This window comes from Lepisosteus oculatus, chromosome 19, assembly GCF_040954835.1.
Source record: "Lepisosteus oculatus isolate fLepOcu1 chromosome 19, fLepOcu1.hap2, whole genome shotgun sequence".
Taxonomy (NCBI): Eukaryota; Metazoa; Chordata; class Actinopteri; order Semionotiformes; family Lepisosteidae; genus Lepisosteus; species Lepisosteus oculatus.
Genome location: NC_090714.1, coordinates 17,118,841 through 17,131,378, shown reverse-complemented (window position 1 = coordinate 17,131,378; position 12,538 = coordinate 17,118,841). Strand labels below are relative to the sequence as shown.

At 46.8% G+C, this 12,538-nt stretch overlaps 1 protein-coding gene across 2 annotated transcripts in view; it reads right to left on the bottom strand.

Annotated features, from left to right (window-relative positions):
• The window catches only part of trrap (transformation/transcription domain-associated protein), a 97,373-nt gene that overhangs the window by 67,996 nt on the left and 16,839 nt on the right, over positions 1–12,538 (bottom strand). For both annotated transcript variants that reach the window (XM_015360158.2, XM_015360159.2), the window contains exons 22-31: positions 8,904–9,055; positions 5,939–6,138; positions 5,178–5,395; positions 4,588–4,785; positions 4,153–4,413; positions 3,896–4,057; positions 3,498–3,594; positions 2,977–3,098; positions 2,096–2,266; positions 1,660–1,728 (exon numbers count right to left, since the gene is read on the bottom strand). In XM_015360158.2, the coding sequence (XP_015215644.1) occupies positions 1,660–1,728; positions 2,096–2,266; positions 2,977–3,098; positions 3,498–3,594; positions 3,896–4,057; positions 4,153–4,413; positions 4,588–4,785; positions 5,178–5,395; positions 5,939–6,138; positions 8,904–9,055 (1,650 nt within the window). The remainder of the gene's footprint in view (positions 1–1,659; positions 1,729–2,095; positions 2,267–2,976; positions 3,099–3,497; positions 3,595–3,895; positions 4,058–4,152; positions 4,414–4,587; positions 4,786–5,177; positions 5,396–5,938; positions 6,139–8,903; positions 9,056–12,538) is intronic.

Genomic DNA, 12,538 nt, shown 5'->3' with positions numbered 1-12,538 from the left:
ACGGACGGTGGCCTGCAATAGTCTATACTCGGTATCATCCCCTAACTGGACAGGACAATAACCCTCTAAGACAGGGTTGCTTCTATTCACCAGATCTTCTCATAATAAGAGGCCAACTCACATTCCTGTGGCAGAGTCATGTGCTACTGAATCAATCGGGTGCCTGTGGAACCAGGCCTAGATCACGCTAGAAGGGGACTGAACAGAACCCACGTTATCATTTCTTAAACCGCTGGGCACCAGAATATTAACATTTTTTTCTGGAATTTGACTACACTTTAATGATTCAAGGGCTGCTTGTCTGATTCACCCACAATTTCCTACTGCTTCCTTTCTTAAAAAAAACAACAAACAGTTTCTTTATCATTTACCAGCAGCAGAAAGACAAATCTCAGAGCTGCCGTCACGTACTTCCACAAACCCTTCAGCCCAGATGCGGCCTCACGCTGTTCAGCAAATCTCATTCTTGCTCCGCTCAGGGCAACAAAGTCCTCACTTCACAGCACAAGTCTGAAACCTGTGCACCCACACTACACAAGCAGCACCTCCATTTTAATTTGCAGTCAAAGATGTTGGCAGAAAGGAAAGTGGGGAAGTTAAAAGGCAAAGGATTGGAGAGGTTATTTGCATTTAATTAGGATTAGTCTTTTTTGGGGGGGAAGGGAGGAATGACGCATATCTTTTAGCAACAGACTGCTGCAGCTACGGTGTTCAAGGGAACGTTTCCGCAGGTCTGTCCTCCCGGCAGCAGTCAGAGTGTATAACGCTGCCCTAGGCTAGGACTGCTAGCCCTTCATCTGCTCCTCTATGGACAGCATGTAGCACCATTGTACTTTTCTTTTTTGGACACTTAATCTGTATATACCTATGCACACCTTGCCCATATTTTATTGTCTTTACAGTGACTATGATCATATCTTGCACACACCTATGTATTTATTTTATATTTATTTTGTACTACTGTACCTAATTTAACTTATCTATTCTGATGTCTGTTATTTGCTTGTCTTGGGCTGGACTGCTGTAACACATCAATTTCCCTTCGGGATCAATAAAGTCTCGTCTATCTATATCGAGTAAAGGAGATGTTCCTTCTTTCCTTCACGTCTTTCCGTCTGGCAGATAACAAACCCGACACCCTTTGGGATCTGCCACCTACATTCAATCAAACTGCAAAACCATAGCTCACACTTAACATTTACAACCTGCAGTCACCCTGCCAGGCAGCACCTTCCTTGCACAGCAGACTGGACACAAGTGGAAATAAGCAGGAACTGCATTTTGGGCTAAAATATAGGAGGCGCTTCTTTACACGAAGAGCTGTGGATGTGCGAGACACAATGCCAAAGGTGTCCTTCAGAGCCCATAGGGGGCCAAAGCCACAGATGCCCACTGCCACAGAAGTGAAGAGAGATAGCAACTGCACCTACGCCAAGGTTCCCCGGCAGTGCTGGACCAAGGCCAAATAAATTGGGATGCACACTTGAGAGCAGTTTCAGCAGAGAGGTAATCTGCACTTTAGGGAGGAATTCAGTGCTTCTTCCACTATGGCAGCCCTCTGAGCTTCCTAGACAACTTGTTTCTGTTAAGCTAGCCCCAGAGCTGGGCACTGGCCTGTTGGGAGCAGCCATGTGAAACGCAGAGCACGCGGGCACTTACACTGCCATCGCTGCGCTGGCCTCCCTTGTGACTGATCACCACCACCTCCATCCACTTCCGCAGGTGTTGCTGTGCAGAGAACGAGAACGACGACAGGAGACGGGTTTAAGGGGATCTAACAGGAAAACTTTATCTCAGTTCTGCACATAACACATACCTGGACACACACCGGCAGCGAAACTACCTCAGGCTACCAATGGGTCGCAGGTGAATGTCTTAAGACATAAACCCAAGTTCACTTTCCCACATCTAGGCATCTCAGGGATTAGAACAAGTTACGCTTTAAATTCAACTGAATAACCAAGTCAGTTAAACAAAGCTGTGCAAAGGATTAGTTTCGGATGCATCCCATATAACACCCCAAGAGCATCTATGCCAGATTAACCTACGAAAGACACATGGGAGGAAATGACATTGACTGCTGGGCACCACTCACCATCATCTGATCACAGAACTTGTCGTTGAAGGAGTTGGGAAAGAGGCGGGTAACGGAGGTGAGCCGGTTGACGACGTTGAGCGTCAGGCTGCGGTAATCCCCCAGCATCATCAGCAGGGGGCGCATGTGAGTGTGGATCTGGTCCACCTCAATGGTGGCTCCTTCCAGGAACTGAAACACAAAGGCAAGAAATGAATGCAAGACAATGGCGAAATAGTTTTTCATCAACAGGATGTCTGCTGTGAGTGTCACTGGCTCTGGTCATTGGTCACTGTCAGAAACCATACTGGCCGTATGTCTGCGACTCACACACATTCCCTCTCAAAGAGCCCAGACAAGAATACACTTGTCACCACTGGTCTCTGAGCTCCAGATGCAACACATCAATCATGTGTTTTCCACAAATGTCCAGTAGAGCTCCAGTGTTGCAAACTGTCATTAGCATTAATGTCACATCACAAGACAATGAGGTATAAAGTGATAACACATCAGGTCAATCGTGAATGTTCAATTAATCAATACCCATACTTCTAATGTCATACATGCACAGAGAGCTACACGTTTTCAATGTGCATTTTTTAAACTACAATTATAAAGGTCTTTTTTTATTATTTGTTGAGTGAGCCTCCTGTGCACAATCTATTCCCTGAAAAAGTAAAGCTAGAGTATATGTTCATTAAAAAAACACGATTCAATAACAGCCACATGTGTTTTACTCCGGGGGAATGATGTATTACAACCACATTCATTTTACTCTAAGTGCATTTGCAGAGCGCTCTGTCCTGCATTGATTTTCCGCGGCAGCGAACAGCCGCCGAGGCGGGGCGCGTTCTTGGGGATGGCGGACGCGATCGGGACACCAGGCTCCAGGGAATACTAACCTTCCGCATGCAGGCCTCTCCAGCTTCCTGCAGCTCATTATTGGTGGAGTTGAGAGCTTTGAAGAGAGCCGCAATGATTTTCTCCCTGGACTGAGGCAGATAATTGCAGGCAGCAAGAGCATCTGGAGAAGACAAAATAATGAGATCCTTTCACGCCCCAGTAAGGCAGGGTATCAGAGGTCTGCAATCACGCCTAGACTATTACTCATGTGCACGTGCAGGCAGTGGGGAAGTACACATTTGCAATGTCCTGCTTCTATGTAAATGGGCATGCTCCCGGGTATAACAACCTCTTCCGTAACTGTGTAAATTCTATACATGTAACATACACCTGTCACGTGCAGATAATGACCAGGGAACTGCAGAGGAATGACTGAGGACTGCTCAGCTGACTGAGATTCGAGCATGGTCACAGCCCAAACAAAAAGTTTCAAAAAAGGCAAATAAATGCTTGAAAACCAGCTCCTGTTGAAACGAGCGCTTTAAAGAGGCAGGGGAGGCTGTGCGCAGCAGGGACTCACTGAGGGCGGCAATGCGCAGCGGCACCAGGGACGGCAGGCTCTTGTAGCAGGGCAGCTTCATCAGGGCAGCGTCCTCCGCCTCGCACAGGTTCAGCAGCTGCAAGAACACAGGGCCTCCTCAGGAAAGCTTCGCAGCCCTCCCTGCCCCCCACGCACCCCCTTTCGGGTTTCAAGACGTGCACACGGGACTTCCGCTGCAGAGCTCCGATCAGACCAGGCAGCCAGGTCGGGGGACGGGCGGGCAGGGGAAAGACGTCTGCGCAGGCCCGCCGAGCAGCAGAACCGTCACACGGCCGTAAGCCTCCGAAAGAAAGGGGCTGAGACGCAGAAAGAACCTCCCCTCTGTGGGGAAAGGCTTCCCTTCCCTGCCCTCCAGGCCGTGCGGAACAATGGCTCACCTCTGTGTAGAAGACCTTGTGCTCCATGACGTTGAGGTCCATGGTGAAGAGGCGTGGCTGAAGCGTGGTGCAGAAAGTGTTCCCCTCCATCAGGCCGATCTGCGCGTTGGCCGGCTGGTGGCGCAGCAGGTGTTTCTTGGGGGGAACCATGTCTTGCAGCACCTAGACACAGGAGAACAATGGATCTCGGGTTCTGTGCCACGCACCGGACAGAGGGAAAGGACATGCCTGGACTGGGTGCGTTTCGAGTTGCCTACCTCCTTGTGAGGCTCCATGATGATGGTGATGCTCTTGCCGGTGACCTGTGCCAGGACCTGCAGCGAGTGCATGGCCTGCTTGCGCACGGTGGAGTTGGGGGACGTGACCTCGCGCACCAGGTCGTGGGTCACCATGTGGAAGGACTTCTCCTGCGCGGCCAGGAGCTCCTCGGATTTCTCCTCGTCCTTCAGGGGTGTGGCACAGCGGACCAGCAGCTGCTCCAGAGTGGTTTTAGCCATAGCTACAGCGCCATTCGACACCTGGCCAGTGGGAAGAAGGGAAAATGAGAGGAGAGCTGGAAGGGACTGCACCGATAAGTTATGGAGTCAACTGTAATTCCAGTTATAGAAACTACTACTGCAGCAGTTCCCTTGAAGAGGAGTATTAAGCAGGAAGCACAACAGTAGCAACATGTGACAGCATGGGCTCCCTACCTCACCCGTGAGGTCCATCATGACAAACAGCAGAGCCTTCAGGAAGGTCAGCTGGTTCTGCAGAACCCAGATGAGGGGCAGGCGCTCCATGAGGAACTTGATGGACACCACGCCGCCCAGCTTGGCGTACCAGGCCTGCTCGTAGCAGCAGGCACACAGCCGCTCCACGATGTAGGAGAACAGGGGCAGCTGGCAGGCCTGGGGGGGACCAAAAATAAAACAAATTATATCAACCATCCCTCCTCTCTGAATCCGGCAACATAGACAGCACAGCTAGAAGCGTTCATACTCGGTTTTCAACCAATTAGGATTTTGAAACGAAGAAAGAATTCTTACTGATGCTTACCATTAATGCATGTCGAAAAGAACGGTTTTAGTACACTCTATCGTTTGTAAGGATGCAAGATGTCCCAGCACAGTTTGATATAGTTTTTAAATAAGTTTACTACAGAAAGCTATTGTAGTGCAAGCAGAGAGGTACACGACAGGTCTACTGCCTGTTTTCTTCACACTGGGTAAGCCTACCACAGGCATGAATATCAACAGTGAGCCCTGCGGGAGGCTAACTGCAGCCCAGCACAGATCCTCACCCTCTCCTTGGACCCCAGGATAATGCTGGCCACGTCAAAGATCACAGCCAGGGCCACCTCGCCAATCTTGCACAGCTCCTTCTCCTCGTAGGCCATGCAGATGGCAATGGCATCGATCAGCACCAGCGGATCCATTCCCTTGGAGCCGTTCTCCTCGCTGTGGAACATGGCGGTGCTGGGCTGGCTGCCCATCTGGTAGCACTGCAGCAGGAAGGGCCCTGCCAGTCACAGAGGGGAAAACAAGAAGCTTGAACCTTGGGCAAGACTTCATCCTTAGCTGCCTGTGCTAGAGACTGCGCCCACCTAATCCATCTACTAAGAGGTATGAATGCCCACAGCACAGATACCTTTTCCTGCTTCGGGAATTAAGCGAGTGCACTCCTTCCAGCTCTGTGAATAAGTCACTGGTCCTTGCTTAACAACAATTCTGAACAATGTTTTAACATCCAGACAGGAACAAGAACCAAAAGAGCGAGATTTTGCTTTGTGCTGCATTCCATTCCCCAGCAACGTGGAGTGACGGACTAGAATCTGGCAACATTAATCGCAGCACTGCAATACTTTAGGAATTCAGCCCCACCCAAGAAGAGGGTAATTTTATATAGTGCCCTACAAGCACCCAAGACAAACCCGGAAAAAGAAGAAAAAAAACTCAGAAAGAAGCAGGTAAGAACCACAGAGCGAGGAAGACAGACACCAAGAGAGAAAAGTAAACAAGTTCGATAAGGAGAGACGAACAGCCACTAAGCTGAAAGACTCACCGCACTGCTGAGCCACAGCCACCATGGTGTAGTGCCGGATGAGACTGGCCACGAAGGGCAGGGCACTGGGCCGCAGGTCCTTGATCACAGCCGACATGAAGGCTCCGGTGAGCGCCTGCTCGAAAGTGCGGCGCGCGGGCGTGTCCTGCGCTTTGTAGCGGTGAGAGATGATCACGTTGGGGATCCACTTCTCCGTGAAGCTGGCAAAGCAGAAACCGGGGGAGTTACAAGCAGCAGGGGGAACAGAACACAGAACACGCGACTTCTGCTGCGCCGCCTCAGCTGGAGTTCACGTACAATTTAACACACCACGCACAAGATAAAGGCTCCAGTCCACTGCTTAGGAGCCTACGGTCAAATCAATTTCTTCAGTTAAAACTCTTAAAAAAAAAAAACAAGGTCTGAAGTTTTTTTCACAGATCACCTGCTGAGAGTTCTGCCTCTTCAAACCCTCAGGCATGGTTTAAAGGTGATGGTGACCCCTAATACAGTGCATGTTTAATTCAAATTTCTGTCCTTGAGTTTACCAATATGCTTGCAAACCGTTCATACTTATTTTTATTACCCATTTCTCGAGAGATCTCAACAGTATTCTTTTCCACAAAAAATATAGCAGTGTACAACAATCACAATTATGATAATGAAAATATTGATTGTTAAAAAAACTACCTACACCTTGAGGGCAAGGAATACGTTTTCATGAAAGAAAGAGATATCAAATAAACACTGAAAACACAGAAAATGAAGTGTATTGCACCTTTTAATTCAATTTAAAAAATGGAGTCAAGAAAAATATCCACTTCCACATTTTGCAGGTTATTAATACAAAATTAACTTTGAAAACTCTTGAACTGCAGGTTTAGTGCTGATTAAAATGAAGAAGATCTTTATGCCAAACAGATCTCTATTCCTCACACAGATTACAGGTTTTACATTAAGAAGACGCCCAACATGCAGATGACATTAAAACCTTCTCTGAACACAAGCCAAGCGCAAGCATCATGGACTTCCATTAGCTCTGCCAAATGGGATCTTTCATGTTTGTCTTTTTCCATTGTTGGTGGGTGAATCATTGAGCAGTGGGGTCGCTATATTATTCTTAATTCATGCTTTTGCTTATGTTTCATAATGCAAGCTGCCTGGGACCAATTGTGACTGATTGCTCCTTTTTCTTTCATTACCGGTCTTGAAAAGGACAGCAGCTCAGAAATACAGAGTCGGATAAATTTCAGAATCACTGCTCTGTCACTTGAATGGAACTCAATTACAGCCTGGCATTTGCAATATTCAGAAAGCATTCCGCCTCTTGAAAGCCCTTCGGAATTAACAAACCCGAAAAGGGAAAGGACATCATGAATCAAGGAATCTGACAAAGAGCGAAGCACTCTCCAAATCATAACTGACACGCTGCATTATCTCAACCCCACTGCAAACTCCAGCCTCTCAGGATAAACAGACAGGGGAAAGTCAATTAGCCCCTAACGAGGGATCAATGATAGTAATGTGACCCTCCCTCCAGTTAGCATAACTGGCTCTGAGTAATTACCCTGCTTTGTGCCCCAGACAGGAAGGTTAAACCAGGAACAGAAACAGGAGAGCAAAGTAAAGTCCCCAAGTCTGAGAGGGGGGGAGAGAGAGATCAGGGTCCACAAAAATGGCCACGACAAGAGACCTTTTTCCCCCCCACGTAAAAAACTCCAAGCCTAGATGAAAACTCTGGTGTTGCTGGTCACCACTCACAGTAGCCTGTCCCAGAGTACCTCAGCACCAGAGAAAGCACAAGCAGACCAAAGCAGGCGATTGCAAACCCACATGGGCAAAATCTGGCAAGCAATTACTGTGCTTTGTAACTTTCAAAAGCTCAATACTGGTCTCAATACTGCTTTTTTGCCAAATCTCCTTAAAAAAAAGGTTTCGCTTCACGAACATCTATCTGCCACTGCATCAATTAGTTGACACACTCCTCTCCCTGTGAAAACACATCACTGGACTTATCAATTCTGCCTAGCATGAGTCTGGTCATGGAGACTGGAGTACAAATAGAAAAAAGACTAAACAAGACACTTTTCACACATTTAGCCTCTCGCACCTTGGCAAAGAAAGAACTGGCACAGCAGGGAACTGGCTAATAAAGGCAGTTTGCTCTTGCTCACGAGAGAGCAAAAAGAGGCTCCAGATTGTCAGCCCCAAATTAGTCACGAGCCACAGCACGTGTCCCTTATTAAACATCTTATAGACAAGTCCCAACAAGCTTTAAATATTTCTAATTACGAATCACCCAAGTAGATTTGACGTTCTATGTAACTCTGTGCCTTTTCACAACCTGACTGCAGACTGTTTTGCAGCCACTTATCAACAAGCACGTCCTCCTGCAGGACCGCGTGCATCACAGCAGCGCCTTGCCTAGCGCTCCCTCCCGGCTGCTGTTTGAATGACCCCAAATACACCTGCACACAAGCACACTGTTCGCCTTGCTGTGATGCGCATACAGGCCAGTCAGAAGAACCCAGAGCCGCCCACCGCCCAGGCTGCAGGTGTGTATCCTGCTACTGTTTGTGCTAAAAAGAAGATGCCATGAAAAACAGCACACAAGCTCTTAGCCCACGATATGTGTGTTTCCTGTGCAGCCTGTGCCATTGGACGTCGTGCATCAATAAGCCTGACCCAGGTGCAGCTCCCACCACTGCAGGGCTGGAGGAGTGCAGGCGGACGGGGGTTTATTTCCAGGTCCACTGAATTGATCAAATTGTACGCCTTTCCTTTGTAACTCTAGATTGAAAATAAACTACATAAACTCCTTTCTTTACAAACGAATTCTGAATCCTATTCTGCAGTGCAAATCGCAGCACAGTCAAGAACGACACCCCAATCCAGCCCTCAACGACACTCATGCATGATGTAAGAAATAACATGACACTGCTCTCATCTACACAGGTGGCCATGTGTGTGGGCACCTCAGTCTTACTTGGGGTGTGCCAGTAACTGGTACAGGGCGTGTTTGTTGTCCTCCAGGCTGGTCATGGCCACCAGGAAGCACTTGATGACCTCCCAGGCTTGGCGGCGGTAGCATGGCTCAGTGTTGGCGCTCTTCAGACAGTCCAGGGCAGTCTCGATGGCCTGAAACACACACAGGTGGCCATTAGCGCACGACAAACCTGGCTTGCAGCCACGCATTTATAGTTTACACCATTTGCCCAAATACAAAGGATGATACTCGTGTTCTCTATATGCGGTGCTGAATCTCACCGACATTTCCAAGCAGAGTTAATGCACAGTGATGCTGAGCTTTTAATTGAGCCTTGAGAACGCACAAGTCAAATTTTCTGAAAATGCTGTATGGCAGCCAAGATAAGATTGCAGCAAGATTCTGTCTGCAGCCCGGAGAGACGCTGACACTAGCACGATGCCCTGCGTTCGATTTCTATTCTCCTCACATCGAGAGGCAAAGAGGAATCATTAATATCTATTTCAGTACCAGGAATTACTTTTCCAAACTAGATCTCAGAAATTGCCAATAGCTCAGGCTTATGATCTGAAGACCATGCATTTAAGTTCCTGATTTTACGGCCGAGACTCTCAGTATTGACGTGATAAAGCAATAAAGTCCAGTGGGATTTCTGCCTGGGCTGTGCAAAGAGGTGGCTGTCTCATCGCTAGCACTCAATGGCCTCCTAACCCTCCTCGCTCACTTGAACATTTCTGCTCTCCTCTCCCTGGAGCTGAAATGAATCTTGTGTCAAGCCCTCATTTAACTGCACAATTGATAAGAGAAATAGAAAGAAAAAAAACTTTAGAGTTACTTAGCGGAGGAAAGTTGATTTGTTCTCTTAACCCACCCCTATAACACAAGGCTGAAGCACGGTTTGAACGCTTCTGAGCACACCAAATTGAAAGGGCCGTACGGACACTGCTGTTGCGTGTTCTGAAAGGAAAAACCTTCAAGGCAAGAATAAGTGAATGGAAAACTTAGTGTACAGTATCTTTGCTGATCAGATTATCTTCTCAAGTCTGGTATCCAGGCAGTTTCTCTTTTAAAAAGCAGATGTAAATAACGTATTTCCGAGTATTTCCCACAGGGGGAGGGACAGGAGCCGAGGTAAGAAAGAGAAAAGGTGTTTAATGATAAGGCATGTCAGGCAAAGAAAACAGTGGACTGCAGCGCTAGTACTAGAAAACCTTAATTCTTGGTGGGTGGAGATCACATTAATCTCTGCTAATTAGTTGAAAGTTACCGCTAAGAAACGGACGGTATTTGACTGCCCCTCCAGGCTCATTTTCACACAGCAGGGGTCTCGGGAACAGTCAGAAGAACTAAAATTTTCAGGTCTTCTCTACAAAGCTTCTTGTGCTAAACAGCCTATCCGTCCAGGGAAAGCAGGAGTATTTGAGAACTTAATAACGTACAAAGAAAAAAAGGTAAATAGATTAAAAAAAGAGCATTTCAAACCATTTTCCAAAAAGCACACACTCAACATGTTACAAAATAAAGACTAACTTCACCATGTCTACAGGAAATTAGGTCTCATCCTCTGTTTCCACCGCTAGAGTGACAGAGCATGGGCGACAAACAAACGCCATTTCTGAGAATTCCTGCAAAATCAATTCAAAACGGCAAATAGTCGGGCGAGTTCAACCTCAAGCAGCAAGATGAACTAATTACCACGACTCGGGAAAGGACTGGCTGGTCGACAGGAAAGGAAGAAGCCCTAATTGAATTGCTGCACCACTCAGCAGGTACAGATGTAGTAAATTAGCACTGGAATGGCACAAAGACAGACTTCACATTTCCTGAATAGGGATAGTTAACATGTACTTAACCATGCCAAAAAAAAAAACGGCTTACATCTGTCTTTACAGGTCTCCAAGTCTCCTACGCCCATAAGCATTCTATTAGCCCGAACGTTTTTTAGTTCCATTAATTACATCTAGCGTTTTACAGCCAAATGACATAAAGAAGAAAGTTATTCACCTTGTTCCTTCCAACAGAGAGAGCAGAATTCCCACACTACAGACAACTACAGCTTCAACACATTTGCCACGGAAACGCAGCCTGACAGTCAAAAACCGCAAAAACATTTTCTTGGTAAGCACATCTTTACTATCTGTGACTTCTTGTAAAAAATTCTAAAGCACAAAACTGGAACTGTGTTAACTATTTTATGTGCCTCATTCAGAGCATTCCTTCTATTGAAGCAAAAACAAGTTGAAATTCACAGAACACACATACAAATGAAGCAGCTTCCCTGGAGCACTGAAAAGCTTTGTTTTAAAACAAACTCTTGCTTAAAAAGGTGAGAAATTTACTGAAAGATTTATGCATCATATCATACATGTATAAACCAGGCTTGAGCAAGCTCATTTTTGCTTTGAATTTCTTTGCTTATGCACAACATTTCTGCCAAGACTTGGACACGAATTGACAAAAAAGTGTGGGCTTCTGTACGGGTCAAGGGGGACCAGTAAAGACACTGAGACACTCCTAACCTGGCCTCCCTGGCAGTCGAAACTCCGTTAGCACTCGAGCTCAGTAAGAACAAGTCTCTCCTGACAGGAGCAGGAGCTGAGTTCGAGTCCCTGGAGATCCTGCATACATCCTGACCCCGGAGCTGACAGACACCTGACCAGCGAAGGAGAGACACTGATCAGCTAAGCAACACTTCGACCTGCACCGGCACTGCTCACTAACAGACTCGGAGCACACTCCGGTCACGCCTGGCTATCGGAAGAAGAAGATCTAAACAAGGGTCCAGAAAGAGTTCGCGCATACAGCCTCAACATTAGTGTGCAATTTAGGAGTTGTAATACTCCTGAAACCCTGCGGAATAACAATAACAAGATGAGAACCACAGGTGAAGGAACAGGAGGTGCTTAGGAAGTAGCCTGTGGTAACGTCTTGAAGAGGTGCCAGGCACCAAATCGAGCTCTTCAATCCTGTTCCTCTTCAGTAAAGCAACATGAATTATGCAGAGAAAAGCGAAGTGCCAGAACTTTATTTAATCTGAACAGACAGACCTTGATTCCACTCACGGCGCGCAGCTGTAGCCTGTAGCTGGGATCAGCACATGCAAATGAAATTAAGCGGCACAGGCAAAAAAAAAAACCTGAGATGGCATCCATCTTGCCGTGCGAACACAATTACAGAGATGACAGTTTGTGTTTCCCAGTCGGCAGGAAGACCTATTAGCGAGAGTAAATAATCCCATCAGCTCTTCTAAAGATTGATTAAGGCCAGGAGAAGAGCACAGCTTAAAGCCTGATGATCTATTTAATTACCTGGAGAAGGCACTGTCTCCTTTCAGAGATGCTTTCCTTTGACAAGAATTCATTACAAGTTGAGAACAGTGCCTGCTTTTTTCCTTCTCTGCCTTTGTAATTAAATTGAAATATTGAGTGCGGCTAGAAACGGACTTCTTACAAAGTTGTTTTATTTCTCTTCTTTAATATTCAAATGTAAGCGAGCTTTTATGCAGCGTAATACTGAATGCCTTTGAGGACGAAAAAAACAGCAGTTATGCCAAAGTTAAAATCTCCTTTAAGATCCTGTCTTTGAAAGTCATTACTGAGTAAGTCTGCCGTATTGAACATCTGCAAAATGAAATC